The sequence below is a fragment of the Priapulus caudatus genome, unplaced genomic scaffold (genome assembly GCF_000485595.1).
Source record: "Priapulus caudatus unplaced genomic scaffold, Priapulus_caudatus-5.0.1 Scaffold1165, whole genome shotgun sequence".
In the NCBI taxonomy this organism is placed as follows: domain Eukaryota; kingdom Metazoa; phylum Priapulida; class Priapulimorpha; order Priapulimorphida; family Priapulidae; genus Priapulus; species Priapulus caudatus.
Genome location: NW_014578226.1, coordinates 61,838 through 89,686, shown reverse-complemented (window position 1 = coordinate 89,686; position 27,849 = coordinate 61,838). Strand labels below are relative to the sequence as shown.

The 27,849-nt window shown below is 40.8% G+C and overlaps 1 protein-coding gene across 4 annotated transcripts in view; it reads left to right on the top strand.

Annotated features, from left to right (window-relative positions):
- The window catches only part of LOC106815639 (tRNA (cytosine(38)-C(5))-methyltransferase-like), a 27,481-nt gene extending 4,067 nt beyond the window's left edge, over window positions 1-23,414 (top strand). Inside the window, exons 2-8 of one of the 4 annotated variants that reach the window (XR_001394767.1) lie at window positions 4,322-4,467; window positions 11,597-11,706; window positions 12,048-12,124; window positions 17,026-17,209; window positions 17,483-18,219; window positions 18,535-18,868; window positions 19,344-19,452. Coding sequence is in view for 3 of the 4 variants with exons in the window: in XM_014820129.1 (XP_014675615.1) it covers window positions 4,329-4,467; window positions 11,597-11,706; window positions 12,048-12,124; window positions 17,026-17,209; window positions 17,483-18,219; window positions 22,392-22,567; window positions 23,144-23,256 (1,536 nt within the window). In the remaining variant the exon portion in view is untranslated. Of the gene's footprint in view, window positions 1-4,321; window positions 4,468-11,596; window positions 11,707-12,047; window positions 12,125-17,025; window positions 17,210-17,482; window positions 18,220-18,534; window positions 18,869-19,343; window positions 19,453-22,391; window positions 22,568-23,143 lie in introns of those variants that run through there. The other 3 variants (XM_014820130.1, XM_014820131.1, XM_014820129.1) reach the window with 3 other exon arrangements.
- The last annotated feature ends 4,435 nt before the right edge of the window (window positions 23,415-27,849 follow it).

Sequence of the window (27,849 nt, the reverse complement as noted above, 5' to 3'; positions counted from 1 at the left end):
TTTTATAACAAGTGAACACTGTTCACGTCGCAAATGTCTGCCCTCTGTGTCCCCCACTAAAATTGTGGACTGTTCGCTGGCAGCTATGGATCCGTGCGCCTAATTCTTAGGCCGGCGCACGCATCCATAGCTGCCAGCGAACAGTCCACAATTTTAGTGGGGGACACAGAGGGCAGACATTTGGGACGTGAACAGTGTTCACTTGTTATAAAATCTTACTGGGCAAGGTTCGCGAACGCGAAAATTTCGTCAGTCTTTCTGTGATTTCACGTGACACAGCTCGGTTACGAACAGAGACATGTTTTTATAACAAGTGAACACTGTTCACGTCCCAAATGTCTGCCCTCTGTGTCCCCCACTAAAATTGTGGACTGTTCGCTGGCAGCTATGGATGCGTGCGCCGGCCTAAGCATTCGGCGCACGGATCCATAGCTGCCAGCGCTGCATACTGTCGTAGGACGTACGTTCCCGCGGTCGCGTGCGCCTTGCCGTGGAACTGCGCGCAAGATCTGCGCTCAGCACTTCGGGTCAACACCTCCTTTCGGCAACGCTTCTCTAGTATCCCGTCTCATCTGGATCGTCAGATCTGATTACTGTAAGCGTTATCAACTTTTGGGTAATAAAAACAGCTATTTTAGCACATCACTTGTCTTTCTTTTGTAATAGGTTGGTCAACATTGAACATATTTGAACATGGGCAGTTTAAAATGATAGCAGGGCATCTCCTTGAACAAATTTAGGGGTAAAAAGCACCATTATAGCCTGTTCTTGGCCAAGGCAGGAGTGCTAAAAGCAATATTTAAGATTTCGAGGAAGGTCAAACATTTGTGACCTTTTGACCTCTAGTGACCTTATTATTCACCTATCATTAGAAAGAGCTCTTAAATACCAACATCTTGAGTGGTCACATGATCCATTAGCTTTAAAAACAACAGATCTAGTAGACTTTTTGTTTTCCCCACCCCTAATTTTTCGCCAATTTTTGAGTTGACGCTCTCAACACAAAAGGGTTAATATAGAAAATTGCTCAAGGGTGACGGGTGGTCATCCACCTGGAAAGTGAAGACCAACACCTAGTCTACCAGAATCAGCAAAGAAATAAACTTTAACTCTTAGTGCAGGGTATGACCCCATGGCTCCCGGACTATAGGCTGCCATTTTGTTAATCACTAGCTCCAAGAAACGGTATTGCTAGGGTTAGCATACCGTTATCACGGTCACGGTGTATTGACGTTAGTCACACAGCCTGGTTGGGTTAGTTAATCACGTGACTTTTGATAATCAAGTGACTCGACACGTATAGCGTGGATTGGCTGCCACTCACGATTTGTCGCCGACCGCCGCATAGAAATAGAACCGTTTCTATTCCTGCGATCGCAGTCGGCGACCGTATTTTCGATCTTAAGAGAACTCATGTCAAGTTTAGTCGCCGATGTTTTTATCGGCGATCTGGCCGGTTTTTGACGTATGATGTTCAAATTTTGTTGGCGACTATGTCGTAAGGGCGACCTGAGTTAGCCTTTAGGTCGCCCTTGCGACGCGACGTGATTGCGCAGCCTGCGACTGATTTTCTGCAACTGGTTGCAACTCACTGCGACGATCGTGTCGTAGCCAGTTCGACCTAAGCCTAAGGCTAAGAAACACTCCTGTAACTGCCAGCGACGGGCCTGTGATGCTCAGCAATTGGAAAATGGTCAGTCACAGCGAGTCGTGCATGTTCTACTTCTGTGACGCGAAGCGACTAGTTTCCACCCGTTGCTTGAATTGTTTTACCTTGCATAAGCTGCCTTGTGATCGCTGCGATGAGATTTGAATGAATAATGAACAATGTCAATACATAAAAGCGAACAATGTGAATCAAACAATGCATACAGTCATGTACACAACAAGTATGCAGTTCTTAGATCGAACTGTCCCTGCGACGCGATCGTCGCTGCGAGTTGCAGAAAATCAGTCGCAGGCAATCGCGCCGCGTCGCAAGGCCGACCTAAGGCCGGCTTAATGACTAAATGAGTAATATATATATATATATATGGAAAAAGAAATTCATTAAATTTTATTCTTAACCACATGGCTGCTGTGTTGCTCAAGGTCAACTTCTCTTGGCAAATATACTTTCTCCAAATCAGTCTTGGCAATTTCTGAAATCCACGACACTTCTTGAGTCTCTATAGGTGCTGGCAAAATTACTTGTGTGATATTTCTTGATCTTTCAAAGGCATTTGATACTGTGCAGCATGACATATTTTTAGATGAACGCTACGGAGTAAGGGGATCATCTCTAGAAATGTTTAAAGGCTATCTTACTAACAAGATACAATAAACTGCAATCGGGATATTCTCTCATCTATTCTTGTTCTTGTTCTACATAAATGGCATGTGCGTCTAACTTTGTTACAATACTGTTCGTGGATGACAATACAAATTTTATACAATTCAGGCAATACGTAGATACCAACACTCTTACTTCTGTATATTATGCGCTTTCCTACCCCTATTTACAGTATGGGACCCTAACAAGCTTCTAAATCACTATCATACCCGGCTGTTGAATTACCGAAACAAATAGTAAAATGCGTCAAGTTTGCTAAGCGTATAGGTCATGTCACCCCAATGTATAGAGAACTCAAATTACTTATGTTCGTGACATCTATAACATCGAACTGGCAAAATATATGTAAACTTCATTACCTCGTCTTTTTTTTAATTATTTTGAATTGGCTATGATATTCATTACTTATATATTGTTGATATATGATGCTTCTCAAATATTTGTTGTGGTTCTTTTTCACTTTAGTAATAAGCATTGTACCGATAAGGTCATTGTCGGCGTTCAAAAAACTCACTGTTGTTTAATGACAAATGTGAATGCTTGATAATAGAAATTTTTAGGAATATACTATCATTTATGCACTTATTATCATAATATTCCCTTATATTCGAGAGTGTAGTATTTCTTTAGGCTTGTTGGGAATAGGTAAAGATGAGCCATTTGGCTACGGTCAACGATAACTTGAGAACCGTTTGACCCACATGTTTCAAATTGGATACAGTTGTTACTCCTATGGGAGAGATGTGAACGTCCTATTTTGGAGCACGCCAGTTGACCTACTTTCGAGCCACGCCCACTTTTTGGCAAAAATGGAAATGGCCATAAGTCAGTTCAGGTTTAACAGATTTTTCTCATTTTTGGTATGTGAATGAATAAGGACTGGCCCCAAAAGATATCACAGGAGGTTTTGATTATTTTTTTTAATTATGCAAATTAGGTAGATTTTAGGAATTTCACTGCATTTCAGTGTCTGCCTATGGTCAACGATAACTCGAGAACAGTTTGACCCACATGTTTCAAATTGCATACAGTTGCATTACTCCTATGGGAGAGATGTGAACGTCCTATTTTGGAGCACCCCAGTCAACCTACTTTTGAGCCATGCCCACTTTTTGGCAAAAATGAAAATTGCCATCTAGATTAATTCGATTTTGTTAAATTTACCTATTTACCTACCTACCTACCTACCTAATAATACGGTGCCTACGCGTAATATTGGGTTTTATATTCTTTGTTACAGTAATTTGACTGGAATATTTTATTGCTTTTATTTGCGCGATAATCGAAAATCAAAATGGCGATCATTTAGGCGTAGCGCCATCTCTCGCCCAGATTTCAGACTTTCAGATCTGAAACATTTATTTTCGCATCAAAACTAACCCTGAAACAAAACAGTGAAATTTATATTAGTGTAAAACAGGGAATAAGGACATTTGATCACATTTCAGTCCATCATAAATGAAACAATTACCAAATTTTAAATATCATCTCCCTCTTCTATCACACCAAAGGTGAGGTATAGTGTCATTGACACTTTCATTATTTATGCGATCAGTGCTTGCCTGTATATGGTACCCCCCAACGTGTTACAAGCGACAAAATTCTACTTAAAGGGTTCGAGACAACAGCACACAGCAGCAGTGTAGTAGTTAACTTAGGCGATAGGTGTTGCTGCTTATATAGTTGCTGGCAATGCCTTAACTTTTGGTTATTATGCTACTTTTAATTCATATTGTTTGCAATTGATTGATAAACCTGATATATATTAGTTATTACAGATAAGGTAAATCTATGAATTTAACTAATTAGGGGCCTAATTTACACTCCCTTTGTAAGAATGTTTTGCCTACTCTGTGTCTATTCTTGAATCTTCTGTATTTAAACCATTATTCACTTATCTCACGAAACCTGTTTTGATCGAATATTTCCTATGAATCAGCTCTTAGATTCATTGGGAACATTTTACCCATGTTTTTGCATACATCTTAGGCTGAGTATGGTGGAGACTAGAGTGGAACATTTTACTCCTGGTGTAGCAACTGATCATGCGATGGAAACAGTAGCAGGTGAACACAACCAGCTAAGAGTACTCGAATTATACAGTGGTATTGGAGGTATGCACTGTGCTTTGAAGGGTAAGTTGTTGAGGTGATGCAAGTGTGTCTTACATTCCCACTACCCTAATGTTTATGTTCGCAGTGTACAAATATTTCTGTCATAACCTGATTAAAGTAATAGTAATTTTCATCATATTCATGGAAGTTCTCAAACATCACTGTCACAGAAGTTTTATTTGTGAAGTGGCAAGCTAAATTTGATGAGAAAAAATTGCACCTATCTCGCAGCTTATTTCCATTACTATAGAACAACCATCTGCCTGTAAAGTTTCCTTTTCGCATTCCACCTTCCATTGAATGGCCCTTATATACAGCTTTGGCTGTACTGTTATACTACTAGACCTGACATTGATGCCATATATCAATGTCAGGTGCAATTTCATGAGTGATGAATAAAACAAATTTTATTTGTTCCTGGCCATATCTATATTTATTAGTTTTAAAACTCTACTTGATTAACAGTTGCATTTACTGTTGGGAGGTATCTCAGTTTACCTGTACTTCATTACCCGTTTAAGGCCGCCGCACACCTACACAAAAATCGGTCCGATTCAAAAATCGCTTCATCGTTTGTAAAATCGGCTCATCGCGACGCCTTCCGATAAACACCCGCACACCTACGATAAACACCCGCACACCTACGATAAATTTCTTCGAGGGTCCAAGCTTTCTCTACGGTAGCCGCCATTTTGAATGTCATGTGACACGGGCACGTTCAGCTATTGGCTGTTCAATATTTATCGCACACGATTTTCACGAGTTCACGCGCACACCACAAAATCGCGTCCAAATAATCGGTTCAAAATCAAACATGTTTGATTTGGAACGATCACCCGATAAAAATAAAATCGTCTACAAATGAACGCGCACACCTACCCGATATCGGCTGATTTCTATCGGGCCGATCAAATCGCGTGAAAAATCGGCTGGTGTGCGGCGGCCTTTACCTTCATTGTAATTTACAGTATGAAATGTATAGTAACTGTACATAATTTAAACTAAAGGTATTGTTATATGTATTTATACGGCTTTTGGCCTGTACCGTAGTATTTGGATGCTCGCCCGAAACTGGACGCTCCTAAGTGCGCATGCGCGCAGGCACCTCTTGTTTTGCAAGGGCGCACACAGCGCATGTGCAGCATGCGCAGTAGTCATCTGCGCATTTTGCCCTTCGACACGGTCGCATTAAACAAACATGGCGGACTTCCCGGTCACTGATGGAAACATTTGATTGAAACAATTTGCAATATGTAGTAAATTAGTAAGACTGTGTTATGTGTGTCAGGTTACAAGGCGAAACAAAAAGAAAACAAAAGAGCATGGCTACTATTTCCTACGGCCGTGCAAAACAAGATTCAAACAAAAAGAAAACAAGAGCAAAACAAAAGAGCATGCCTACGGAGCGTCCAAATACTACGGTACAGGCCTATTAACCATGATGATACATAATGAAAGCTAACTCGCAAGTAGCCAGGAACGGAAACTGTTTTATTACGCATGTGCAGACGCGCACGCCCCAGAAGTGGGTAATACTAAAATATGGATTGCCATCAAACCACGGGCTAAAATATATACACTATCCGATGTGTATATACAGTGTTTCCCCTGCATTGACACGAGCGAGGCTGCCGCTTCGCTCAAATCTCGGCCGCCATGCAGAAATTTATCCAAAAACACCACCTCGCTGACGAAAATCACTGTTCTTCTATCAATAAACTACACTTCATTGACAGCGTTCAAAATTAGTGCCGACCCGGAGGCCCGAGGCCATTAAGTTTTTGCTTCGGCCACCATCTCTACGAAACTGCCGGTCCTCCTGTCCGGCACTCTTTCCCCTCATATTACGCTGAAATACTACGGTTATCGCAACGGCAGTTTAGACTGACTTGTATACGGGAGCGCATTCTAATATGCTCCGTTCCTGAACTTAGAAGGGGTAGCCAAAACATCTAGAGCCGAGGGCATGAACTCCCTCAATGCATGATTCGCCACATGAACAAAACCTCGTGACAGTCTAAGAAATCGATTGTGGCGGCATGAACCGTAGCCCAGTGTTTTTATGCCCGCATGACAATAAGTTTATATGTTGCAGGGGTTATCATGGGGAGTGAGGGCACGACCAGTGACACCTGACAGTGACACGCATGTAATCATAGCTGTTAACTGAATTCGTCACTTTTCTTTATGTAGAAAGTGGACTATTTTTATTCAGTTAGATATCTAGAAGCAATGTAAACTGTATATACTTCAAGATTCTAGGCACTTTGCGAATATGCGGCAGCACTGATCTATGCATGGGGGTACGGAGGACGGGGGAGGAGAAAAACGAAAGTAAATCCTTTCCCAGAAGCTCGTTTGTTCCTTTTGACATATTGAAAAAGTGATTCAAGAGTCATACATTAATGATTAATGTGTTCAGAATAGCTCAAGATGCGCCAAATTGCACCATTTAAAAAAAAAAAAAAAAATCACCATTGGTGCTCGCGTTCCTCGCTTCTCGGATTGCGCAACCACCAATTTTGTTTGATTGCCTCTGACCTTTTTGGCCAGGGGAAACACTGTATATATATATAACACTCCTCCCTTCTAGAATTAAAGTCCCTTGAAACTGGATTCTTCCACAGTTCTACAGTCACATGTATTGGTACACACACCATTTGAATCTGTAATTTTACTTAAAAGTACTGTATACAATATATCCTTTGTGTGGCTGTTTTCTAGAACTATAACCTTCCTGGTTAGGTGTATAAGTATATACAAATATACTTTATACATGTAAAATTTAACCTGTAGATTTCAACTACAATTACGTTAGACTGAACGTGTATAAAGTATCTTCAAAATATATTTACAGTCTTGTTCCTAAGTAACCCTGACTGAAACTACAGTCTTGAACTGAACTTTTTGAACACAATAATTATATAACTCACAAAATAGGACACTGGGGCCCTTCAGATCGCATGGGATTATTATGCCCAGTAACACTAATCTGAGAAATTATAGATCTAATTTCTGTGGTGCTTTCCGGATCCTCTCTGGATTTCTCTGGACCGCTGGAACTATCTGCTTCTGCTTCACTGGAGGTGTCTGTCTCACAGGTGTCTGCTTCACTGGTGACTTTCCACGCATCTGTCTGTCTTGCCCCATGTCTGACTGCTGAGCTACTGGAATCACAAATGACTGGATGTGTCACGATGATATCGGGAACATCGGCATTACACCCCCCCCCCCTGCTTGGTCTGGAACAGACTTGACGATCTGCTCGGTGTGACGACGCCATACCTGACCCGACGTCATTTCAACTCTGTGCGACCCTGGTCCAGTCTTAGACTGAATCACACCGGGTGTCCACTTACAGTCGCCTCTGTAATCGCGAACCAGCACTGAGTAGCCACTGGTGAAATCACGACTTTTCTGCAGTTCTTCTCCCTTCGTCATACGAGCTTGTGCCTTCATCACTTTTTCCCGACACATTGGGATGCAGCAAATCCAAGCGCATTCTCAGTTTGCGCCCCATCAGCAAACTAGCTGGTGCTTCTGCCGTTGTCGACTGTGGCGTATTTCTGTGCGATAACAGGAAACGCTGCAATTTCTGTTGTAGTGACCCATTATCATTCGCTGACGACTTCATGGCTTGCTTAAAGGGACAGTAGCCTCTAGGATTTTACTGCATACAACTGTACTTACTGTATAACAAATCGTCTATACCCACACCTATTTGTTACCAGATACCTAATTTAATTGTTATAATTAATTACACATCAACGCTACGAAATTTGAACGGCGCCATGACACCCACGACCGTGCTGCCACCCCGAAAAAGTTGCGTATTTGACAATTTATTTTGCACGTTACAGACCGAGGGCTAATCACAAAAGTGCAATTATATTTATACCTAAATGCTATTTAACCGAACGATATTCATTTTAAGGCAAATTTATCCATATTATAACTGAAACATATGTCATTTATAAGATATTACAATCCTTTTGCTTTTAAATGAATAAATAAGAAACACCCTCGGTCTGTAGCTCTTGGCTGGAAAGTGGTTTTGCGCAACTTATCAGATCGTGCGCTTTGAGTGGCGCCACCGTCGTTGTAATCAAACTGTAGTCGTTAGTTTTAAAACATTTAAAAAAAATATTTCTAATGGTGATTGAACCATGAGACTTTTTATGTAGCGTAATTATAACCTAAATTAGCTAAAAAATAACCCTAGAACCTAGAGTAAACTCCCTTTTAAAGTCTGCAGAAAGCGTTCTGCTAAACCATTTGTGCGTGGGTGGAATGGTGCTGAGCTCAAATGTAGAATCCCGTTTGCCTGCATAAAATCAGTAAACTTACTAATTGTTGTATACCCCGATAGAAACACTGCATATCTTTGCATTCTGGCTGCCATAGTTGTGGAAGACGCCTTTGGCGGGTTGAATATCAAAACCAATGGCTGATGATCTGTCATAATGGCGAACTGCCGTCCGTACAGGTACACGTTGAAATGTTTGATTCCCCACACAATGTCCATGCAACGCCTCCTTATCTATTTGAGAATAGTTTTTCTCCGCTGACTTCAAAGTACGTGAGGCGTATGCTATGGGTCTCTCATCTCCGTTTGGCATTTCATGGGACAAGACTGCACCAAGCCCACTCGGTGATGCATCACACGACAAAATGACAGGTAGCCCCAGATCATAGTGAGTCAATACCTTGTCCGATGCCATCATTTCCTTTACCTTCACGAACGATCTCTGACAATCTTTTGACCAGTTCCAAACTGTCCTTCTCAAGCAGCTTGTGCAGGGGTCGCAATACTGTGGACAATTTTTCCAAAAATTTGGAATAATAGTTCACAAGTCCTAAAAATGCACGTAGCTGTGTCACGTTCTCTGGAACTGCCGCATGTAGGAGTGCTTCGATTTTGCCCGGGGTCTTGTGTAACCCTTTTTCGTCAATTGAATGACCACAAAAGTCAATTTTGACCTTGAAAATGTCACATTTGTCAATGTTTGCTCTGAGACCACTTCTCTGTAATCTCACCAAGACACTTCAAGTTTCTCAAGTGTTCTTCATCGGAACTTACTGTAATAATCATATCATCCAGAATGCACTGCACTTCAGGTAATCCTTGGAGAACTTGCTCCATAGTTCTCTGCCAAATAGCAGGGGCGGAGGAAATCCCATAGATGAGCCTGTTGTATCGGAACAGCCCTCTGTGTGTGTTGATAGTCAGCATCTCTCGCTGGCTTTCTTCAACCTCCATCTGCATGTAAGCATTCTACATGTCGAGCTTCGTGAATCGCTTGCCAACCGCCAAATTTGCAAATATGTTGTTGATTTTGGGTAGTGGATACTGATCAACAATAATTTGGTTGTTCAGTGTTGATTTGAAATCTCCACAAATACGTACTGCTCCATCTTTCTTGGGAACAACGACGATAGGTGTGGCATACTCACTATGCTCTACAGGTGTCAACACACCAATTTTTACCAGTCTATCCAATTCACGTTTAGCTGCAGGTCTGAGTGAAAATGGTATCGGCCGGGCTTTCAAGAACTTCGGCTGTGCCCGCTCCTGAGTTTCACTTTAATGTCCTTCATTGTTCCAAGATCAGATGCAAACACGGCACTGTACTTGTTCATCAAGTCTGCAACATCACTGGTACCTCTGACAGCATGGATCTGTGCCCAGTCTAACCTGATGTCTTGAAACCAGTCTCACCTGAATAATGGTGGGCCGCCCTGTTTGACAACATATAATGGTAGTGTTTTGATCTGACCATTCAGTTCCACTTTCACGTCTGCCCGGTCAACTGGAATGACTGTCTCTCCTGAGTATGTTTTCAGCCTCTTCTCTGTATCACGTAACTGTAAATGTGTACCAAAGTGCTGTCTGAAATCTTTCACTTGAATCACAGACACCGCTGCTCATGTGTCTAGTTTATCTTCAGTGGTTTCCCATTGACCACCGGCTCAACCCAGAAGGGTTTCACACTTGACTTCTCTGTATTACATGTAACTGAGAATAAATCAAAGTCCTCCACTGTATAAGTAGCTGCTTGCTCACTAAGTGGTGATGTATTTTCTTCATCCAATACATGGTCAATTTTCTTTGACTCATAAACAAGCCCTTTGTATATGCCCTATCCTTCTACATTTGCTGCATTTTTCGTGTTTGAAATAGCAGTCGTCTGGGTCATGCCCGGATTGCAAACAACGAAAACATGGTTTATCACTTGCCCTTTTGTTCTTCTGTGGGCCCTTCTGTGGACGTGTGACATGTTTCTTCTGACCTTGAGCAACATATACTTTGTGCACTGTTCCTGGGTTCCGGTTTCTCTCCTGTAATTCCACTGCGTCACGTGCTGCCGTTTCCATGACGATGGCTATCGATCTGGCCTGGTCAAAGTCAAGTTTTCTCTCCGAGAGAAGCCTTTTCTGAATAGCAGCACTCCGAATGCCGCACACCAGACGATCTCGCAGTGAGTCCATCAGAACTCTACCGAACTCACGATGTTCTGATAATTTTTCTAACTTCGCAATATACTCACTAATTCCCTCTCCTTCCTGCTGATCACGTTTGTAAAAACGAAAACGTTGCGATGATACTCGGTGTTGGAGATAAGTGCTCTTACAACAAATCAACAAGAAAGGTATAAGACTTCGTTGCTGGTTTGGCAGGTGAGGTTAAATCTCGTAGGATGCCATACGTTTTCCCCCGACGAGGCTTAGTAAAGTGGGCACTTTCATTTCCTCTGTCACGTTGTTGACAATGAAATATTGCCCCAGCCTTTCGGAATACAACTCCCACGACTCGAGATCTTGTCATCGAACAACTCCATACATCCAATGACACCTGCCATCATGACCAGTGGCATCTCTGAGTTTCCCTGCATGTTCTCATCACATCCTCATCGTCAGATGTTATGTATTTACACGGCTTTTGGCTTATTAACCATGATGATACATAATGAAAGCTAACTCGCAAGTAGCCATGAACGGAAATTGTTTTATTATGCATGCACAGACGCGCGTGCCCCGGAAGTGGGTAATACTAAATTATGGATTGCCATCAAACCACGGGCTAATATAAATACAATATCCGATGTGTATATATAACAGGTATAATTATCCATAAATTGACTTTTTTCAGACAGTGGTCTAAACTATAAAATTGTGGCAGCAGTTGACATAAACGAAAAGGCCAATATCATCTACAAACATAACTTTAGGGAAACCAATCTGCTTCAAAGAAATATTGAGGTAATTTACTTAATTAGGTTAATGTTGATTTTATTATCAAACAAATTATGTAAAATCAGGAGAGCAACTAGTCAAACTCTATATTATCACGCATAGATCTTAACGAATATTTAGAATTTAGTTATTAATATGTTACACTATTTTAAATGAAAGAGATTTGTATATACTTTGCAGTATTGCGTGACTAGGGGCATATTAATATTGCAGTCTAATTTGCTTATAGTGAAATAATATGATTGTGTTTGTATGCCATTTGTGTTTGCAAGGGCAGCTGGATTTTAGATGTATGGCCAAAAAGTGTTCTGTTTGCAAATTATGCAAGTAAATTTGAATTTTGACAGTCCATATCAGTGCAGCAACTAGACAAGATGAAAATAGATCTTCTTACAATGAGTCCACCATGCCAGCCTTTCACCAGGTTTGTTAGAACATAATTTATTGGTTATACAGTCAACCTCGCTTAATTCGTATCAGACGGGACCACAGCATTTCTACGAATTACGTAATCAACGAATTAGACTTAATTCGTATTTTTCACGAATTCTATTTAATCCGTAGAAACCACGAAATAGATAGATAATTCGTGTAAACAACGATTTATGAATGAAAGTTTAACATTGTAATAAAAAGATGTTTGTGCAATGTACTACAATCATTTTGACGATTTACAAAGCCGGTATTTCGACCACTTGGAGAGTGTCAAGCTGATATTTTGCCAGGCTTTATATCTACACTAGCAAAGTACCTGTCCTTCGGACGGTGGGAATTCATGAATGAGTGTATTAGTGGTGTAGCTCACCTAAGGATCAAGAGCTTCTTTGTAAACTATGTTTTTGGTCTTCGTATGCTGTGTGAATGAACATCGCCCTGGGTTTGCCTACTTGTGAGAGGGCAACATAGAGCATGCCATGGAAGAAGACAGGTGTGGTCAGGCCCAAGCCTATGGTAGTGAAAGTCTATGGTAGTGATGCTCACTGGTGCGGGCATATGCTGTGAATGTAGAAATGCATGGTTTAGCTGAGAAGAAGTACTTTGAAGAAGTAAAATAAAATACAAAAGTTTATTTGATGAGATTTACAGGTGATAGACACTAAATTACAGAACTTCATGGTATACAACGTTGGTAGTGTAGTAAACAGAGTCTGATTTCCCTTGAGTTTGGTTGTGAGTAGTTTTCAGTTGAAGCTTTATCTCAGCGAAAGATTTAGCACGTAAGAAGTCAACGTAAAGTTGGCCATGAGAGAAGACGGGTTTTGGGAGGAAAATGCCCAGCTTCTTGAAAGTTTGACCTTGCGCTTTATTGATGGTGATGCAGTAAGCCAAGCGAATAGGGAACTGGCGGCGTTGAAGTGTAAATGATAGCTTGACATGGGATGGAGCTAATATTATCCTGGGTATTAATGTTCTTTGTCCACTGCGAGGGCCGGTGAGTATTTCTGCATCAAGTACGTGTTTGTGAAGTCTATGGATTTTGAGTCTAGTACCATTGCAGAGTCATTCTCGAATATTTAGATTTAGTTTCAGTGATAGTTTCAGTGATAGTTTCTATGAGTTGTTTGTTAACAGTTTGGATATGGTTTTCGGGGGCGGAGATTTTATCGCGAACGTCTTTTTTAGTTTCATGTAATTGCCTAACTATCTAGGACATGAGTAACTGAAAGTGATCCTTCGGACGGTGGGAATTCATGAATGATTGTATTAGTGTTGTAGCTCATCTAAGGATCAAGGACTTCTTTGTAAACTATGTTTTTGGTCTTCCTGTCTTGTGGGTGAATGAATATCGCCGTGGGTTTGCCTACTCGTGAGAGGGCAACATGGAGCATGCCATGGGAGAAGACAGGTGTGGTCAGGTCAAAGCCTATGGTAGTTAAAGTCTGTTCTTGGGCTTTGTTTATTGTCATAGCATAGCAACGGCGGATAGGGAATTGCAGTCTTTTAAATTGAAATGGAAGATCTGATGTTGAAGGAATGAGTGGTGTGCGTGGTGTGAATACGGTTTTGCCAGTCGCTGGTTCATGTAGGATGATGACTTCTATGACGTTGGGATGGCAGGCTCTGACTCGACAACGTGTTCCATTGGTGATGTTGGGTGGGTGTAAAGATCTGAGGACAATGATGGGGGAACCAAGTTTAAGAGTAAGTTTGTGTGGTGGTAAGCCTGCGGTATTAAAGGAATTCAAGAAATCCACAGGGAAATGGACAGCTTCGTTCACAGTTAGAGTCGAGTCCGACAGACCCTTCCAAAAAGTGCCGACTCAAATTTGTTATTAGCATTGTTGTAAAAAGAATATGAAATTGATTTATTTTAGACCAAAATGATAAATAAAGTCGAGAAATAGAAATTAGTCTTCCTAAACAATATTTTTCTATCATTTTTCCATCAAGATATGTATCGTGGTTTGAAGTTCTAGAAAATGAACACATTGAATGATAGTTTTGGTGTTTTTTACTTTAAAATAAATTTGTAAGTAAAAAAATGTTTTTTAACCTACTGACCTATCCTTTAAAAAATTATATTTGGAACCGTAAACAGACATTTATTATATTTTATGCCTAATATCGAATTATACCAGCAGTTTGTAATAGTGCTGTGCGTCGGATCCGATAATCCGAATCCGATCCGATCCGAATCCGATCGGATTCGGATTCGGATCGGATTTACAATTTTTAAAGAATCGGATTCGGATTCGGATTCGGATTCAAAATTGTCGTCGGATTCGGATTCGGAGTCGGATTTTCAAAAATGCTGTCGGATTCGGATTCGGATCGCCGGGATGGGGAGAGAAGTGTGCGTGTTTGTGTTGTGTGTGACAGCGAGAGAAAGAGAGAACCAGAGAGGGAGTGTGTGTGTGAGAGAGAGAGAGAGAGAGAGGGAGAGAGAGAGAGAGAGAGAGAGAGAGAGAGAGAGAGAGAGAGAGAGAGAGGTGTGCGTGTTTGTGTTGTGTGTGTGACAGAGAGAGAGAGAGAGGGATCAGGCATGCTCAGCGAAAAGCCGTTGGACCAACGTTGGATGGATTATCGTTCCAGATTCCCGATCATCCCGTTCTCTAACTTTTCTTACGTCTACAGTCCCCCTTCACCCCATCCCTTGATCTCAACAACCCAATGTTTGATGTTGAAACAAATTATAACACGAATTTTACACAATGCTGTCACACTATTTACAATTTCTATGTGCCGGATTCGGGTCGGATTTCGGAGCGGATTTCGGATCGGATTTAGCGATACACATCGGATTCGGATTGGGATTCGGATTCAAAAATTACCATCGGATTCGGATGCGGATGGGATTCAAAATAGCCATCGGATTCGGATTCGGATTCGGATTTTCAAAAATGCTGTCGGATCGGATTTTTGGTTCATGTCGGATCCGACGCACAGCACTAGTTTGTAAGAATTGATATTATAATTGAAATCCCCAATATCAGCAGTTTGTTTGGTCAGCAGTTAATAATTTCAGAAGCTTTCTGGTCAGCAGTTGATAATCACTGTCTGTGGGGCTGTCTGGGGGTTTAACATGTTTTGCCAACAATACATAATTCATGCAGGAATTGGTGACAATCGGCAGGAATAATGCCATTTATTGACTATGGAAACATGGTCACTGTGTTTGTGTAGGCCTACGAACTATGATTGTTATTCAAGAAACAGGCATATTGATATTTCGGAAAACCTAGCTTAAGTGCAGGAGATAAAGGTATATTAACTTGTATTAACTCAGCTACAAAGTTTTCGGCGTCAGACTCAACCGAACGTGAAGATGTGGTAAGCACATCGGCGTGAAGAGCCTCATTATGGATTTTGGGATATCCCAGGGGAGTCCAATGAGGGAAATTCCTTAACTTAAAAATAACTTGGCTAATAAATATTGGCTGTTTCCCTTTTTTAGTATACATTTTACATTAAATCTATTTTAAATATGCATATATTTAGGATGAAAGAAAGAAGTTGCGCACCTGGCGAGAAATATATATTTTTTAATTTTCGCGGCTGTTGAGTTTCGAACTCCCGACCACTAACTTATAAGGCAAGCGTGCTACCACTGCACCACAGCGCAAGCTGGTAACGACGCGTACCAGATTGGTTAATGGTAATGAGTAGTGACGTCGATCGATACAGCGGTATGGTATCGGTACACCAGTGTTAAATAAAACGGCTTCAAATTCAACTTTATCCTGTTTTCATCATTGCAAAAGTGCGCCAATATTACTCTATGAGTGGTAATGCATCGTTTACAGTCAAGCAATTTCAAATCATGCGAGCAGATTCAGAGAACATAGCTAACAAAAAATGGGCTGTTCCCTTTTATAGTATAGATGAACTACTTTTGCAACCTCAAAAAAACAATGCATCCAAGAGAACAATGCGAATGAAACAATCAGTGCACACAGCAACAGCTAGTGTAAACTCAGTTGCGGGATCTACAGATAAAATGTTGCTTGCATAACCAAACATCCCCTACGAATTATGCGTGTCATTTTAAATTGAATAATGTTAATTGGACCAGAGAATTTTGTACGAATTACGAATTACAGAATACGAATTATACAATGGAAATTAAAGGGAATAAAGAAGAGAAATATTGGGACCACATTTTTTTGTATGAATTAGGTCATTTACGAATAAAGTGATGACAAATTAAGCGAGGTTGACTGTATAATTCACACGTTTACTGGATCTCCCCCTGATATTTTTTTGTATATAGTGCAGGATTGCTTTTTGTTCTTATTTGTTTTCTGCTTTTGCTTCTTTTCCCTCCTTCCTATTCTCCTCCTCCTCTTCCTCCTACATCCTCATCTTTTTCCTCTTCCTTCTCCTTCCCAGCTTCTTTTTCTTCTTTTAGTTTTGGGGCTGCTTGCAGGGGTTAGGGAGATGTTTAAGAGCCCCTGTGTCAAAAAGCTAGGCAGAATATTAAAAGACTAAAGCCAAGTGTTATGTAGTTTTACAATGTTTTATAATACTAAGAAAATTGAATTAGAATACATCGCAACACCATGGCATATATTTGATTATAGAGGCAATTAATTTGCAAATGGCGCCTTAGTGCACCAGCAGGTTAAAAGTGCACGTATAGTGCACCTAGCGCGAGATAGTTCAAGATTCACAAGAAATGGTGGCAATAATCAAAACAAGTAATCAAAATTAAAATTATGCATATTTTGGAGTAAGTAAGAAGGTTCTAAGACATTCTATCATTACTCTAGACAGTTGCTGTTACTCAAGCAATAACGGCATGTGTCGTAAAAGTGGGGAAAACAAGACTCATTGGAAATTATGTTCGAAATAAATACTTTTAAGTATATTTTGTCTTACAATTAGGCTAGGATGTCAGAAAGATGTTAGTGACCCAAGAGCAAAGTCATTCTTATATCTACTCAACACATTACCAAAGTTGGAGAATCAACCAAAGTACATTTTATTAGAAAATGTAAAAGGCTTTGAGACCTCAAATGCTAGAGCAGCGTTCAGGGAGATGCTGGATAGATGTGGATACATATATAAGGTAATGATTATCCAGTATTCTGGAGAGTTCGAGATAGGGGATTGTTTGACAGTAAGAGATGAGAATTGAGGGTGATGAACTGCATGAAAGGGACAAAACATTTTTGGTTTAAATCGAGAATTTACTGCTGACTTGCAAAATGAATAATACTGAAACACAGTTGTTATTAAATTTTGCACTAAATCTTTTGACTCCTACAGTTGCATGCATTTAGGCTTGATAGTAATTATTAAAGAATTGTTCAACAAAATAACTGTCTTTGGGTCCTTGTAGGAAATGCTATTGTCTCCAGTGCAGCTGGGAATTCCAAATTCTCGACTTAGATTCTACCTAATTGCAAAGAAGTCGCCACTGTCATTTCATCCTCCAAAGGAAGCAGAACTTGTCTCTTGCACCCTGTGCCATATCATGAATAGCTATTCTGTCTGTAAACAAACTGGAGGGAGCAGGTTCTGTGCAGATGTGTGGAACTTCTCTGAATCGGATCAGCCATGTAGAACTGTCAAAGCCAATAACTCCAAGAAAAGAACATCTGTCAACAGCAATGCCACTGAGAAATGTTTACCCGCACTTGGTCATAAGGTCACTGTAAATGAAAACGCATGCATTGTCCCACCTCATAAGATTGGTGGAAGTCTTCAGGAAGCCTCGACAATAACCTGTCACATGGACGTTAGTGCTGAACACACAGGAGAAGCTAGTGCATCACTAGAACGAGCAGCACAATGTCTGGAGGTAAAGAATGTGCAGAGTACATCACACACAGGTGGGATTAGCTCAGACGCCTCTGCTGTGCTGCAGTGTTGGAGCAGCGTCTGCGGTGGTCAGTTGGATGACCGCAAGCTGCTGCATAACTGTCAGGACAGTGCCATGCGCACATTGGGCAGCTACCTGTCGCCACATGACATGGAGAGCCGACACCAGCTGCCGCAGCAACTTGTCACACGCTTTCTCAAGGTGATGGACGTGGTGAGCCCACAATCCACACGGTCGTGCTGTTTCACCAAGGCGTGAGTATCACATTCGCAGTCTGCATGTCTTGTGATTTCGATATGTTCGGCTTGTATCTAGTTTCACAGTGCTTTGTATAGTGACCCAATGTCGTTTTATTTTTTCCCCGTTTTATTTTATTGCTTGTACCAGTGCCCCCCTAGACATATTAAATTAAACATTGGGTTACACGGTGTTGAAATGCCAACTCATCAGGAACTTTTTAAATCTAACTGGTGATGTTGGCTCAGTCTATAGACCTTGTACAGTGACGTCATATTATATGATGTTCTATTGTTTCCCCGGCATGTTGGTGATCACCTCATTCTGCTCAGCTGGCTTAGACTGGTACCCGGTCGGCACCGTCACTCCGTGCAGAGACAGGTCCACGTCCAGAGCCTGTCTACAGCTTGATCACCATAGAATTTCTGCGTGAAGAATGCTCAAACAAACTAGATTCTGTTGCTAAACAGCGGTATGTAGTAAAGATTTATTGTGTGAGTGCTGATCATTATGCCATATGTAGGTCAGAGTTTAAATCTGTCCTGGATTGTGAGAGTAAAGAGCTTCCAGATGTAGACAGTAGAGTACCGGTACCCATGATAAATACACACGGTGGATTTTCTGGCCAGTGCACGAAGTGGTACAAGAGTCGTCATTCAGTCAAATGTGAGTTGGTTTAGATGTAAATATGTAGGACCATTTAAATCACTGTCACTGATAACTTATTTTACTTAGTTCCTCTCAGACTGTTGAGTGCATTAGGCAGCAAGCCATGTAAGTCGGTGTAACAGTACAGAACAGAGCACTTTTCGTTGGGGTGAGAGCAGCGTGATACTAGTAGTAGTAGTAGTAGTAGTAGTACAGTATAACTATGTTGTACTTAATTGTCAAACATCACTCACCAGTATTACAGTAGGCTAACTTTCACATAAACGTAGACTGTGGCAATGAGACTATGTTGATCTAATAACAAATGTGGTTCTCCTGTAATTCTACTACTTGTAATAATTTACTGTAGTAGCATATAGGCATGCCACATAGTAAGTAATCATTTTCATTTTAACTATTCTTTTTTCATCATTACCAGCTATTACAAAGATTCTGCGGCAGTTTATTCCTTTGATGCATTTTATTCTCCTAGATGCTGCATTTGCAAAGGCTTTCGGAGGAACCGTTGCAATTAAGTGTGGGTGATTTGTGAGAAGGATGGAGGTGTTGTATGCGGCCAATCTAACTGCATGGCAGGGCTTGCGGAGAATGCTTCCATGTAGCTGCGGCACTCTTGGCATTGACCAGTTGGTAAGTATATATTTAAACATGTGAGCAATAATAGTAAGCCAAATTTGGAAATTAATTCCCATCAAAATATAGTAAAATTCTTCCCTTCTTAGTAACCAATTTTATGCTATGTTTTTAACTTTAATCAAGTTCAACATTCATTGTTTTACTGGTATAGTTAATGTAGCAGCATATTTTTCTATATCTTCCCAGGTGTTTACAGATGAAGAAAGACAACTTCTGATCTCCGCTACCCAATACATGGGTTGGGCAGCCATCAAATTTCTCAAGATGCCAATGTAGTACTATCATCAGCCTCCAGAAAATGGACTTCTCCAATCAGGAAAGATTGCCGAGTGTGCCTTATGTACATATTTATAAGTAGGAAGTATCAACCCACACCATCGTTATACAAAAATAATGTTTAAGAAGTAATCAGAAAATGCCATCAAAAGGCTATTGGTGACATGTGCTAATATGTTTTTCAGCGTGGTTGGGAGTGAAAACACGAGCTGTAAATTAGAGATGCCAGAGGTGGCAAGGGCAACAGAACGGAGAGAAGGCATCATTCTACGAAGATTGCATCATCAGTGACTTAATATAATAATCTACAAGTACTGATACCGGAACTGCGGCTTACCAAGTGCACTTTTATTGTTTGCTGTGCTAACTCCGTGATAACCCAACCAAATTCAAATGAGAAAACTTTATTTTTTAGAGGTTGTAGAAATCGCATGATTGTCGTGGTGCCATGCGTCAGTGTGGTCAACAGTTATGGCACAAATTTTAACCGCGTCGATGTACGCCCTATTTCATTTTTATATGGTTCTGGTATTAGAATCATGCTTACATAATAATAACTGATAATGACACTGGGTCACATTTATATTACCAATACAAGTGTTAACAGTGCCATACGTGGCCAATACTGGATAACACAGAACACTTTAAGAAGTCAGCAAACGCAACCCTTGCAGCTCTCTAACAGAACTGTACACGTTCACTAGGCATGCCAATTTAAGCTTCGGCTGTGCTAATCGACAAATCGGAGGGACATTTGTCCGCTGTCAGATTGGCTGTTGGATGACTGGTCTCGTTTGGTGTATCTGATGTGGCTGGTGGTGGTGCATGTGTATGAAGTGCTGGGCTCGAAGCATGCGGTCTGATAAGCTGGGGCTCCCATGATGTTCCAGCCGGGTTAATAGGGCTGGCTGCTGCTGTTTGATCTCTTGGTCCTGAAAATTTTAGTTCGGCAATCATTAAATATTTTAGTCATGGTAAGATTGTCAGATGTTAACATGGTAATTTATAATAATAATATTAAATAATAATTTAATAATATATATTATATTATATATCAAATATATTATCATTATACTATCTAATTATTAATATATATACCCATTGCCTGTCACAGCCAATGTGGCTAGTGATTAGTTTTCTGCGTGAGTGATAAACAAAATATATCTAAAAACATCAGCCAACCCCTTGCATGTTTAAGTTTGTTTTAATTTCTATCAGCAGAAATTAATGTCAAAGTTTAATTATCCAACACTATCATATGTAACACCTACATACTTGCCTCATTTGTTCTCCTTTTCTGCTGGTTCTCCCTCTCACGGGCAGATTCTGCGAGCCAGTAAACCAGATTTTTGTGGAGAATCTGTAAGTCGCGAATACAGATGGCAACATAGTCTGTGACAGGATTATTGCTCTTCACACCTGAGTGAAAAAACATACATTATACGTATTACCTGATTATCCCTAAATTTCAAGTTACTACTACTAGCATTTTAGGCGACAGATCAGGATTCAGTAATGGGATAGAACAGCTAAAATTGGTGGCAATGCCTATATCTACTCAAGTAAAATATTACAAGTAGTAGAGTTACAGGAAACACCTTTGTTATTAGATAATATGGTCTCTTAGCACGAGTCTACGTTTTCATGCTAAGTTAGCCTACTGTAATACTGTGAAGTGATGTTTGACAATTAAGTACAACACAGTCATACTTAACAATTAAATACTATGACTTAAGTAGTATCACGCTGCGTCTCACCCAAGAAAAGTGCTTGTTCCTGTACTGTTACAACCCGACTTACAGGCTTGCGTGCTAATGCACTCACAGCTGGGAGGAACTAAGTAAATATAATTATCAGTGACAATGATTGAAGATGGTCCTCACATATTCTAACATCCAAAAGCAACTTACCTTTGACTGAATGACGACTCTTGTACCACTTCGTGCACTGGCCAGAAAATCCACCGTGTGTATTTATTATGGGTACCGGTACTCTACTGTCTACATCTGGAAGCTCTTTACTCTCACAATCCAGGACAGATTTAAACTCTGACCTACATATGCCAATATGGCATAATGATCAGCACCCACACAATAAATCTTTACTACATACCGCTGTTTAGCAACAGAATCTAGTTTGTTTGAGCATTCTTCACGCAGCAATTCTATGGTGATCAAGCTGTAGACAGGCTCTGGACGTGGACCTGTCTCTGCTGCACGGAGTGACGGTGCCGACCGGGTACCAGTCTAAGCCAGCTGAGCAGAATGAGGTGATCACCAACATGCCGGGGAAACAATAGAACATGATGCTATGACGTCACGTGCACAAGGTCTATACTAGTGTAATTTAACACTAGTGTACAAATTAATAAGAAAGAAATGTAGTTGAAGTACACCATACTTTTGCGTGGTGCATAATTTAGTTTGATTTATTAGCCATTTGTCTACTAAATTTAGTAAAACCCTAATACTTTATAGTTTACTCTTAACTGAAAGCCGTTATATGCATTTATTTTTGTTTAAAATGTTGATGAATGCCATAATGTAGAGATCAGTTGTTCATTCCTCTGCCTCTCATGAACGTTCTTGTATGTCTCTGCTGTGTGCAGTTATGGCAGGTACATAGAGGGCACTGGATCAGTTCTGCTGTCAGACTTTACCGATAGTATACACATCGTCGAGGGCAAGGCAATGCATGGCACCTGTGCTGCACCCAGCACACTACGGTTGAGCTACTTTTCTCCAAAGGACATTGCCAATATTATGTGCTTTCCTACTGACTACAGTGAGTATTTCATTAAGATCCTTAATGATAGATTGTAATTTATTTGCCTCTATGGATTCATGTAGAGGTCACGGTAATGTGCATGTAATGTGCTGCAGAAACCGGCCTTAAAAATTAAAGGTTAAAAATGAAAAGTGGAAGTATAGTCCAAGGGGAAAAACGAGTATGCAGAAACAACATTCTAGTCTTTTAGCCATATGTACAGCCATATAGCCAGTGTACTGCACACTTGCTGCCACCATTATCTATGTAGGAATGGTGTACCATCTTGATTTTCATGTTAATTTTACTATCTTATAATTGTCATTACATTACAAGTTAAAGTTAGTAGTTACAGAACAATGGTATAAGATTTGTTAAAACAAGTGTTTGTAAATACCAGCCACAGATGTTTCCATAGGTTACCATAGCATGTCCCACTTGCTTGTTTGTTTGGACATTCGACAAGTTGTATTTTATTACTTTAAATATATATATGCAACAATTGCCATTATGTATTTGAAGCTGACTCCTTTATTGTAAATTAATAGTTGCATTTAGTATATAAGTAATTTGTTCTTCTTTTTACCTTTTCAGCATTTCCAAAGGACTGCACTAGTCGGGATTGTTATAAAGTGCTAGGTAATAGCATCAACATTTATGTAGTCTCTGTATTGTTGAGGCTACTTACTCTTGGTGATGATTTATAGGTTGTAACACCTGTATCATAATATCCCAAAGCAGTGCAACTCAGGTACAGTAATCCCTCTCCTATCGTGCATATTTTCCAACCAGAAAACAAGCATATTTACAATGAAATATTTTATTACAATATTTTAATACATATCTTTTCCTATTGTGGTGTAGTTTACGAGCGTTCATGGTTTTATTACGGTTAGATTCATCACTGCAATGCTTGAAGATTGTAAGCGTACGTAACATGAATGTCGTAGCCCCTTCACTTCCCAGATAACATGCTGACGTTGGGCCAACGTTGGCCCAACGGCTGTCTTCAGCCCATGCCAACGTTGGGCCAACGTTGGCTGCCAACGTTGGCCCAACGGATTTTTGCTCGTTGGGTGGACGTTGGCCCAACGTTGGAAGCCGACGTTGGCCCAACGTTGAGCCATCGTTGGGCCAACGTTGGCCCAACGTCATATTGCCAACGTTGGCCCAACGTCATACTGCCAACGTTGGCCCAACGTCATATTGCTTTATAAGAGGGGGAGCACAGTCCGGTGCACCCATCAATACAGTCCCATGCAATAATAGAATGATAGTGAATATATTAGCTCTACGGTCGAGTGTATAGGTCTTCACTTCGCCCATGTCTGCTCCGCCACAACCTTCATTCCCCACAATCGTAGAGCCAAGCTAATATAAATACAATTGTATTAACTACCAACGTCTGTGGAATTGGCGCACTTAGCGGCACTATAACATCGTCTATATATATTTCTACGTAATAATCTACTGTGCATAAACTCGATCCTATCCTATATATAAATTTTTCTGCGAGTTTGTGCAATGTCTTGCATTGCACAAACTCGCAGCTTACTGTGACATTGGGTGTTGCAAAGCTATATATAGAAGTGTTACATTGGAAGTGAGTACAATTTGTGTTCAATCGCCATAATTTTGTTATTGCAACAAGCCAAGTCCCTCTAGTGAGAAGGCGTGATAGGGGTACATATAACAAGTATAAATCGTGGAAAATTAGCTGGTGGGGTTCAAGAAGGAAGGTGGAAAGTATGAATTATACTTTGACGGGGATAAGCAGAAGGATATGATTTACAGGGCATATATTGAGTATGCGATCGCGTAGTAATAAATACTATAGCCATATCCAACTATACGTTCGTTCTAATGTAATAGTACTGCGCATGTTCCAAATCGTCAATACAAATTAAGCGCGGAAGGATATATATCAAGCAGGGGCGTAAATCTAGGTGGGGATGCATCCTCCCGCTCTTGAAGGAGGGGGATGGCCTGTACAAATATTCCTCCTCCCTGAGATATATATCCACCTCTATGCGGGTGCAGTGAAATCTACACCCAATATATCATGCTTCTTTGCAGCAGATAGAGAATTGTCTGTATTGACGCAGAAGTAAGATTTACGGATTATTTAATTGAACACAATGTGCCTTTGAGTGCGGCAGACCATACAAATAAACTCTTCAAAAAAATGTTTCCAGACTCACAAATAGCCAAAAGGTATGGTTGCACACGTGAAATTGTGAGAAATTGCAATTCTTACCTGTGTTTTAATACATGTATTACTACTATAGTAACCTAACTGTGTATAGGCCTACGCTCTCTGAAAAGTCATGAAAAGTGTTTTGAATCCTAACTTGTAGGGTTGAGTCTAGTGTTGAGATAGTGTCATCAGACATTAGAATATGGCCCACAGTATGCCTCAGATTGCAGGAAAATGGCTTAAATATTTCTGGGGGGGGGCATGCCCCAGGCCCTCTAGACCTGGCATGCCTACGGCACGCGGGCCTGCCTGCGGCAGCCAAGGTTAATTTCCCCTCTCCCCCGTCTATCAATTTCATTCCAATTATGTGATGGCTATATTGCCGATCATCCCCCCACTCCTCGGTACGGATTTACGCCCCTGATATCAAGAGCTCATAATAGAGATTATGCGCTCTCTATTATGAGCTCTTGATATATATGTTTAAACAGTTTTACTCTAATAAATCAAACTGGCTTGTGGATCATCTGCTGTAGACGGTGGATTTCACGTTTCATAACGTTTTCCGCTTGCATATATATATATATATATAATATTATATCATGCATCATATTTTGTGCATCGTTGTTTTGAGCGTGTGGTGATATATGTATTATTCTCCCGCTTTTACGGATGTAGGTCTACTTAAAAGTAGGTTTATACATGCAGTGCAGCACTGCATATATATATATATATATATATATATATATATATATATATAGGGAGAAGATATACCCCGTATTAAACTGAGTATAGCACAACAAAGGCTTAGATAAGTTCCAGTTTAAACCAGAATGCTAGTTGTTTGCTTGCCAATGCACGCAGTGTTCAAGCAGCAGGTGCTAGATCTGTGCGCTTTAGCAACGAAGGACCGGCCGAGAGACCACGAGTGCCAGGAATCTCATTGTTTCGTGGTATAGTAGCCACGCACCAACACCTCACTATGTTGACCGGTTTTCGAACGGGGTTTTCCGTTTGGTGTGATGGGATCAGCTGCTTTTCTTGGCGGGTAACAAATATCAAAGAAAAACGGCCTACTTGGCCATGCCCTTCTTTAATAGATCGAAGCAGTTTTCAAACAAAATCGGTTGCCTTGATAATTATATAAAAATTTCGGTAGGACCTCATAGAAAATTATTCTGTATCGGTACAAAGCCATTTATGAGGGTCCCATGGGCTATATTTATTATTGGTGCGTACGCTACCGTCCATAGGCAGGCATCTTACGAAATGCCTATACGTAACGTTTCACAGCTAGATTCATCAAGCCGTCCTAGCGCGTGCGTAGGCACGTCGTTAATTATAATCTATCATAGCCGCGCTAGTAGCAGCCGCAATCTTTCTCGCCTGCAGTATTTTATGTGTGGTGTGTGTGTGTGTGTGTGTGTGTTGTGTGTTGTGTTTGTGTGTGTGTGTGTGTGTGTGTGTGTGTGTGTGTGTGTGTGTGTGTGTGTGTGTGTGTGTGTGTGTGTGTGTGTGTGTGTGTGCGTTGTGTGTTATGAGCGAGGTGATGTCCTGTTTTTCGCCAGTCGCGTGTGGGTGTGAAGGTGTGGTGGCTTTTACACTCAGCGACTCTATCGATCTGTATATAATCTAGCATTCGGATCCCCTTCGCGGGATAATTTGCTCACTAATAGTAAAACTCGGTTGTAATTAAACCTCAAAAATAAAAGCGGAGAGAACAGGAGTTGGGAGAGAAAGTGATGCGATATACGGAAAAATTGGTAAATTGAGAAGGAAGGAAAAGTTTTGGAATAAAAAGTAAAAAACGAGTAAACGACTTTGGAGGAGGCGAAATGTGTTGGAGAAGTGAGGAAAAGAGGAACCACGATTAGAGAGAGAGAGTGTGTGTGGGCAGAAAGAAGAAGAAACGACGCTAAAGAAAACAGACAGAACGTAGGAAAAATGGGGGGACCGAGAGAGAGAGAAAGAGAGAGAGAGAGAGAGAGAAAGCGCGAGAGCGAGAGAAGGCGAGCGCTAAAGACACAGAGCGAGAGAGAGAGAGAGAGACAGAGCGAGAGAGCGAGAGAGCGAGAGAGAGAGAGAGAAAGAGAGAGAGAAAGAGAGAGAGAGCGAGACAGAGAGAGAGAGCGAGAGAGGCGGGAGGCAATTATTCAACAGTATTCACCCTTGCCAAACTTGTCTGAGTGTCTGGAGCATGCTGACATCAACATTTTCCCAAACATCCGCACCCTGTTGAAGGTTGGTTGTACTCTACCTGTTGGAAGTTGCGAGACAGAGCGCTCTTTCTCCTGTCTGCGACGTGTAAAAACCTATCTACGCAACAGGATGGGGAAGATCGACTGTCTGGTCTCACAGTGATGAACATAAACCACAACATGTATATTGACTATGAACGAATCTGCCAAATGTTTATAGAACGGAACAAATCGGAAGATGTTTTCCAGTTGCATACTCTACCAGGAAGCTGCCATCAGTGTTACTGTGCTTAAAATCTCGTCACCCATAACTGAATTCTACTATCAATGTTACTCTGGTTGGATCCGCCCATGTCTAGTTATCTATATTCACCTAAGATGTATTATTATTTGCAAAAAGTTATGCCCTACGCATACGGCAAGAAAATTTCTACACAAATTGTACGAAAATGTAGACAGATCACGTGCCTCGCATTGAATATCTATATGTAATAACGCCAGTATATTTACCGCCTGTAATTAACAGTAATTCTAGTATTTTCCTATAGCTAAATAGGTCGCAAAATTAGGGTTCGCGCATCGCAGTAGCTGACTGAATGCATGGCAGTATTTTGATTTTAAACATATATTTTAAAATGGGGCCGGACTACCCAAGCTAAGATTCGCCCAATAAATATTTATCGCCCTGGCTCGTGCTTAAAAGAGGTACGGCGCCCAGCCTGCAGGTCTCCTGGCGGAGGTTTATTCGCATGCAGTCTCTCAGATAGGACGGGCCATAAGTAGTACATAATTACACATACACATATATCTATGACATATATACGTTAGGTCACATCTCATCGTGGACATCACGTGCGTACTGGGCACCCCCCCCCCAGTCCGGCAGCAGGAGGCGTGGACCCTCC